This window comes from Herpailurus yagouaroundi, unplaced genomic scaffold (assembly GCF_014898765.1).
Source record: "Herpailurus yagouaroundi ecotype Mexico unplaced genomic scaffold, PumYag 208, whole genome shotgun sequence".
Classification (NCBI taxonomy): Eukaryota; Metazoa; Chordata; class Mammalia; order Carnivora; family Felidae; genus Herpailurus; species Herpailurus yagouaroundi.
This window is the reverse complement of record NW_024412439.1, coordinates 3,713,127-3,720,721: the sequence shown is the minus strand read 5'-3', so window position 1 is coordinate 3,720,721 and position 7,595 is coordinate 3,713,127. Positions and strand designations below refer to the sequence as shown.

Below are 7,595 nucleotides of genomic sequence, written 5' to 3'. Positions count from 1 at the left end.
CAGCTTGCATGTTATAAATATATAACATATATTTCAACATATATGTTGAATCAATTTGATTTGAGGACGGTCATTCCAAAAACATGCTGAACATGTTAAAGAAAGAAGGGTTCCACGAATGGGCCCAAATTTGTATCTTATCATTTCATCATGGATCTTGGGAGGATGTGGGAATTGACTCAGATTCCGTAACGTTCCTGGAAAAGAATGCCATGGGCACTTGAACCTCAAAAAGTTGAGACAAGAATAAATTACGTAGAGGCTAAAATTGCATTCTGACCCTACGCTCACAAAAATGGTTTAGTAATGGAACAAAACAATCACGCACCAAAAGGAGCTCCTGATGAGTTCAGATTGTGTTTCAAGTGCGTCTACACAATGGAAGAGGAAATAAATGTAGGTAAACACGGAAGAGTGCCCCACACTCACACGGCTTTGGGGAAATGACGGAATATAAAATAGGCCCTGTTTTTGTTTTTGTTTTTTTAATTTGTTTGTTTTAGGCAATTTCAGTTTGGGGACCAAGAGTAAGAAAAAAGATACACCCATCAGTTGAGGCAATGACAGAAAGAAAGTAGGTATTTCTAACACTCAGTTTTGCTTTGATCTTTTTTTTGGCGGTGGGGGGGTGGGGGGTGGGGAGCAGAGGAAGGGCAGAAGGAGAAGGAAAGAGAGAACACTTAAGCAGTTTCCACACCCATCGAGGAGCCAGAAGCAGGGCTTGATCTCACAACCCTGAGATCATGACCTGAGCCAAAATCAAGAGTCAGACGCTCAACTGACGGGAGCCACCCAGATGCCCCTGTTTTGATCTTTCATATCAAGAAGGGAGGTGTTGACACGGAAACTGAACGGACAAAGAGAGCTGGCTGGGAAACGAAGTTCGAGTCACAAAGGGTTCCTTTATAAGAGCTCAAGCATTCTGGCTTAAACAAATTACATCTCATGACCCTGACCCAGTTTACCGATGTGACCAAAAGCCAGGCGGTAACCTTCAAGACATTAAGAAAAGTGTAGAGGATGGGGACACGTAAAAGTGTCTTAATTTCTAAGGAGAAAAATAAGGTGGATTCTGGAAACAACACACCCATCCACTTGGATGTGAACTCACGGCAGAATCCTAAAGTGGTGTAATGAAGGAGTCGGTGAGCATTTAGAAAATAAAGCAGCCAACACCAACAAACCTCAGTGGTTCGGTAAAAACTGGCCAGGCTGATCTCGTTTTCTCTTTCGAGAGCATTGTGAGGCAGGTGAGCAAGGAAATGCAGACATGTCTTGATTTTTGCCATTGGGAAAGTCCTTCCGGGCGTCTGGTGGACAAAGGACTAAAAGTGGGCTTTAAAAGTTGGCTACAGCTGTATACAGTTCTCCCAAAACATAACTTATTGAAAAACTACACCCAAAAGGTATTGACCAGGGGCTGCGAGATTCCGTATTTTAGCCTTACCCTAATCAATATGGATCCACAAGATTAAGACTTCAGAAGAAAAGTTCACCAATTCCATGGGTGACACCAGGAAGGAGTGCCAGCCTATGGGACGCAGAATCGTGAATCAAAGGTATCTCTGGAAGCAGCAATGATGCAACAATATTTTAAATTCAAATAAAAAATGAACTCAATAAATTCCAATTTTACAAAATTTCATCGAAAATTCTAATCCTCCACTGTATAGATCCTTGGATACAAACATAGGACGGGGTCTCTGGAAACAAGTCAAGGGACCATCAGACTGTCAAAGAGGACGATAACTTGCCTTGACACAGGTCACAGGAAAAGACCCAGAAGTTATGAAGGAAAAGTGGGAAACGTAGGGTGAAAACAAACTTCCTTGGAGGACGTGCGTGAGAACTGCCTTCATACAGTTGAAGGTCTGTCCTCTGAATGAGAAATCAGACAAGTCCACATAGTCAAGGGGAGACCCCTCCTCGGAGGTCACAGGGACTAGAACTTGGACTCCATTAAAACATTTCTTCTGGGAGCACCTGTGTGGCTCAGTCGGTTAAGCATCTGACTTGGGCTCAGGTTATGATCTCGAAGTTCATGAGTTCAAGCCCCGCCCCGCATCAGGCTCTGTGCTGATGGCTCGGAGCCTGGAGCTGCTTCGGATTCTGTGTCTCCCTCTCTCTCTCTGCCCCTCCCCCACTCGCACTCTATCTCTCTCTCTCAAAAATAAATAAACATATAAAAAAAAATTTTAGGGGCGCATGGGTGGCTCAGTTGGTTAAGTGTCCGACTTCAGCTCGGGTCGTGATCTCGCCATCCATGAGTTCGAGGCCCGCGTCGGGCTCTGGGCTGATGGCTCAGAGCCTGGAGCCTGCTTCCGATTCTGTGTCTCCCTCTCTCTCTGACCTTCCCCCATTCATGCTCTGTCTCTCTCTGTCTCAAAAATAAATAAACGTTAAAAAAAATTTTTTTAAGACATTTCTTCTAATGTTCACTATCCAAAACTACGATGAGCTGCTGTGCGAGGTAGTGAGGTCACTGCCACTACGCAGCTGAGTGGCCCAGCCAGACGGAGTGGATGCTAAGACACTGAAGGTTCGAGACACTCGGTGTCCATGCCTGGAGTTCATCATGTGGCTTATTCCCTTACCCACGATACCCATGATCTAATGAGGAGGGCAGCGTGGGGGACTGGTTAAAATCTCAGCACCGACCTGCCCAGGTTCGAGTCCCGGCTCTGCCGCTTGCTCACCATGTGATCACAATGACTTCGAGCAAGTTAACTGACCAGCACCCCCCCCACCCCCGCCCGAACCACAGTTTCCCCATCTGCAAAAGAGGAGGATATGAGCTGCTGTGAAGGTTAAGTGAGTTCATAATGGCCACACGGTACCCAGAAGTGCAACACAGAGCTTGCGGTCTATTCTGATTACTCGGCAATCTTTTGGGATCACTCTGAAGGTTCCCGGCTACTGAATGTAGGCACCTGCGCAGACAGGAGAATATCACTAGAAGGTGAGAAAGAGGAGGCAGGTGCTTAGGGATTACTGCAAACAGAGAGAACAGCACAGCAGGGAGCAGGAGGGAGAAGCCAGAGACCTTTCTCCCCTGGTGGAGATTTCCATCCCCGGGCCACCCTCAAGATGCAAGCCACTGTCCCATCTTTTGTGGTCAGTGAGAGTCTGAGGGACGGAGGCTGGAGTCTAGGGAGCAGCCTGCACTGAAGTTGGCATTGGCTTCTCGGGCTCCTCTCCCAGATCCATGATCCGGATGGTGTTTTCCTTCTTGGAAAGCCAGAAGGCAGGGTAGACCGGCTCCGAAAACTTGCACTCAAACTTGTGAACCAGAGTCATGGCGTCAGACTCCACGCCGTAGAAGGACAGGATCCCTCCCGGAAAGTCGACGTAGATCCCCAGCCTCCGGAAAGGCCTGGCTTTGAGCGGGGTCTCCGTGTCACTGTGCCAGGCTGTGAACTCCTTCCCATTCCAGTGGAGGCTCCAGGAGAAGTCGTTCCCAGAAATGCAACCGTTGCGCTCATCCCCCTTCCGGTCGATGCCTCTGCAGGTGAGGCCAACATAGGTGCCCGCCCCGGAGGTCTCGACCTCAAAATAGTACCTGTGCAGGTACAGGCTCTGCTGCGACAGCACCTGCCGCCAGTGCACAAACCTGCTGGGGAGGTCCGGGTAGGGATGCTCCCAGGGCGTGGTGTTGGTGACCTTGCGATTGTCCTCCTGCAGCCGGAGATACCTGTGTGCCGTGTCCGGGTCAAACGAGATGTCACATGCATCTGAGGAGGTACAGAAGGGCAGGAACTGACGGCGGATTCGGACGGAACACTTCAAACCCAGCCAGCCTCCCAAGCATGAGAAAACACCTCTCTCTGCCTCTCTGTTTACTGGGGCGACTGTCCAGCCCCCCACCCACCCCCCACCCCCAGGAAAGAGGTGGGTGAAAACCAAAACAGAAAGAACTCAAATCACTCCACTTCCTTCCTTTCTGAAGTTCAAATCGCCGGGCATTTGTTGTATTATTTGCTGAGCTGAATCAAGACACAAAATCCACGGATTCATTCACTCTCTCGCCCATTCATTCATTCATTCATTCATCCAACAAATATGTATCGAAGGCCAGACACTCTTCTTCTCGGTGTGGGCCAGGGCTGGTGGAAATACGCACTCACCCACCCACACGCGATTCTTTCGTTATGTATTTATTTATTTATTTTTAGATGTGCATTTATTTATTTTGAGAGAGAGAGAGAGAGAGAGAGAGAGCGAGCAGGGGAGGGGCAGAGAGTGAGGGAGACAGAAGCCCAACCAGGCCCTGTGCTGTCAGCACAGAGCCTGACGTGGGGTTCGAGCCCACGAACCGTGAGATCATGACCTGGGCCAAAATCAAGCGTCAGATGCTTAACCCACTGAGCCACCCAGGTGCCCCTTTTCATTTTTTTTTTTTTAATTGACCAATATTTAGCCTGGTGATTGCTCAAACATTCCCTCAAACACATCCTCTCGCCAACCCCGGAGAATAAAGATAATAATGGCACCTCCAGGCACCCAGTTGCTCAAGTCACGCTCAAGTTATTTTTGAAATGTCTCTGCCCTCAACCTCACCCCCCACCTGGCTCCTCCCTCCTCTCCACCCGCCCCCACCCACAGGCAGCATCAAGCCCTGTAGATCCCACTTCTGTCCAGCCCGCTGCTTCACCCCCGATCTAGTCCAGAACGGGCTCTTTGCTGGCCCCTCGGCCGTGACCCCCTTCCGGCCCTTCTCCACGACAGAGCCACAGGGTATGTTTCAGGGTACAGGCTAAGGGAAATCATGTCACCCCAGCTTAAAGACCTTTGATGGGGCCCTCTGCCCACAGAATAAAGCAGTGACCCCCTCACCCCCGCCTGCACAGCCACGCATGACTGGCCCTGGCCTGTGTCTCCAGCCGCACCTCCTGCCCTCTGCCCCTTGACTGCCACACTCCAGCCACCCTGACCTCAGAAGCACGCAACACTGAGCCCTTTAGCACAGACCATTTCCATCTGCGACATGATCATCGCCGACCCTGAGCCTAGGTCATTCCTACCGATCCTTTCAAATGGTAGCTAACGGTGCATGTCCTCAAAGAGGCCCTCTGTGACCATAATCTGGGGCAGATGACTCCCCATCACTTTCTCTCGGAGCACTCTGGCCGTTTAAACTTCATGGTGCTCAGCAAAATGTGTATAATCCATTCATTTGTGTGTTTGTTTCGTGCCTGTCTTCCTTCCAGTCTATAAACTCCACATGTCACATGGGACTCTATCTTGGGCTCTTATATTTTCCAAGTGAATTAGCATATTCAAGTCTATTTAAATTCCAGGGACGCCTGGGTGGTTCAGTCGGTTAAGCACCCGACTCCTGATTTCCACTCAGATCATGATCTCATGGTTTCTGGGCATGGAGCCCCATGTCGGGCTCTGCGCTGACAGCTTGGACCCTGCTTGGGATTCTCTCTCTCTCTCTCTCTCTCTCTCTCTCTCTACCTCTCTTTCTCTGCCCCTCCCCTGCTTGCACTAGCTCTGGTTCTCTATCTCTCTCTCAAAAATAAATAAATAAACTTTTTTTTTTTTTTTTTTTTTTTTTAAAGGGAGTCATTTGGTAACTAACCAGGATCTTCAAAAGTGCCAAGGTCATGAAAGACAAAGAAAAACTAAGGGACTGGACCCAGACTGGGAGAGACTCAGGAGGCACGGAAACATTTGTGATCCTGGATCAGACTATGGGCCAGAAAAAGGACACTGGTTGGAGCACTTGGTGAAACACTTGAATAAATTCTGTAGATGAGCTTACAGCAGTGTGCCAATGTCCGCTTCCTGGTTTCGGTCAACGCGCTGTAATTATACAAAGCGTTAACGTTTGGAGAAGCTGGATGAAAGGTCGACGGGAATTCTTTGTCCTGTTTTCGCAACGTTTTTGTAAATTTGAAATTGCCTCGAACGTGAAAAGTAAAAAAATAACTTTTTCGTTAAATTGTTTATATGTCCCATTTAGGGATACACCTGGGGTTGCGAGAACCTGAAACTTAATGAGAGATGGTGCTCTTGGGGCGCCTGGGGGGCTCTGTCGGCCAAGCGTCTGACTTCGGCTCAGGTCACGACCTCATGGGTTCATGGGTTCGAGCCCCGCGTCGGGCTCGGTGCCGACAGCTCGGAGCCTGGTGCCTGCTTCGGATGCTGTGTCTCCCTCGCTCTCTGCCCCTCCCCCCCCTTGTGTGCGTGCTCTCTCTCTCTCTCTCTCTCTCTCTCAAAAATAAACATTAAAAAATTCTTTAAAAATTTTTAGAAGAACAAAAGAGAAAGATGGGGTCCGTGCTTCACCAGAGCATTACGCTGACGTCGATGAGAGGGGAAGAGGAAGCTGTTCACAACTTACACTGGAGGAACTGGTGCCGGGTGCTGGGCTCAGGTTTTGAGGTCCAGTACTTGCGCTGGACCACGGCAGACACTTGAGTTCTGATATCATATTCCTCTAGAAAAATCAGAGGGTTATGAACGCACACCTGTCCAGGTGGTCAGGAGAACCTAAGAAGCAGGACTTCCCAGCCACTCTTCCCTGGGCTCCCTGGGGGAAGGACTGGACTCCAGTCATGTCAGAGAGAGCTGTGCCCAATGGGCCACATTTCTCTCATGGGTGAAGCATAATACGCTGGAGAAAGATCCCAGACTGGCTTGGATTCCACTTAAAAGTATAGGCATTCACAACCTCAAAAACGCAAGCCAACTGCACGATGTAACTAACTCGACATCTCTGGGCCTCAATCACAAAATAAAATCATCAAACTAAGCGTCCATTAGCGACGTGGCCCGGCCAAAGGACGGCTTTGAAAATGAGACATTCCCCCTGATTTCCCCCGCTCTCCCCTGGCTGTCCCTCACCTTCCCCACCAACTACTCTGAGAAACACTCATACCACAGCCCACGGCCCGGACAGCTTCTCACCTTCCTTGCAGAAATCCTGGAGCTGGACCTTGTAGTTCTGTAGCAACTGGATTAAGTGAACAGTGGAGTCTGTGATGACCTTGCGGATGCCCGAGAGCTTATCCTTGAGTCCTATGTAAACACTCGGGAAGGCACCGTCCTCAGTGTTCTTAAACTTGCAGTACTCCTGCAGGTGAAGAAAACATGGCAGAATGTGCCTTGATCTCTGCATTTCTTACACTGCTCTCATTACACCACTGGCTGCATCTGTAAAATGGGTTGATGGTAAGGTGCCCTTCAGAGAGCAAGTCTATGTAACATATCTAGCTCAGGACCTAACAACACAGAAGGTGTTTCTTTTTTAAACCGGGGAAGTGGGCTTTTAAAAATCAAGAGACACCGGGGCGCCTGGCTGGCTCTCTTGGTGGAGCATGAGACTCTTGGTCTCGGGGTTGTAGGTTTAGAGCCCTATACGGGGTGTGGAGGTTACTTAAAAATAAAACTTTCAGGGGTGCCTGGGTGGCTCAGTCGATTAAGCGTCCGACTTCGGCTCAGGTCGTGATCTCGCGGTCTGTGAGTTCGAGCCCCGCGTCGGGCTCTGTGCTGACAGCTCAGAGCCTGGAGCCTGCTTCACATTCTGTGTCTCCCTCTCTCTGCCCCTCCCCCGTTCATGCTCTGTCTCTCTCTGTCTCAAAAATAAA

At 49.4% G+C, this 7,595-nt stretch overlaps 1 protein-coding gene across 3 annotated transcripts in view; it reads right to left on the bottom strand.

Moving 5' to 3' along the window:
• Nucleotides 1-2,844: 2,844 nt before the first annotated feature.
• TRIM16 (tripartite motif containing 16) overlaps nucleotides 2,845-7,595 on the bottom strand; it is a 46,656-nt gene continuing 41,905 nt past the window's right edge. For all 3 annotated transcript variants that reach the window (XM_040453142.1, XM_040453143.1, XM_040453141.1), the window contains 3 exons: nucleotides 6,916-7,081; nucleotides 6,350-6,445; nucleotides 2,845-3,731 (listed from right to left, as the gene is read on the bottom strand). In XM_040453142.1, coding sequence (XP_040309076.1) covers nucleotides 3,148-3,731; nucleotides 6,350-6,445; nucleotides 6,916-7,081 — 846 coding nt within the window. In that variant the 3' untranslated portion in view covers nucleotides 2,845-3,147. The remainder of the gene's footprint in view (nucleotides 3,732-6,349; nucleotides 6,446-6,915; nucleotides 7,082-7,595) is intronic.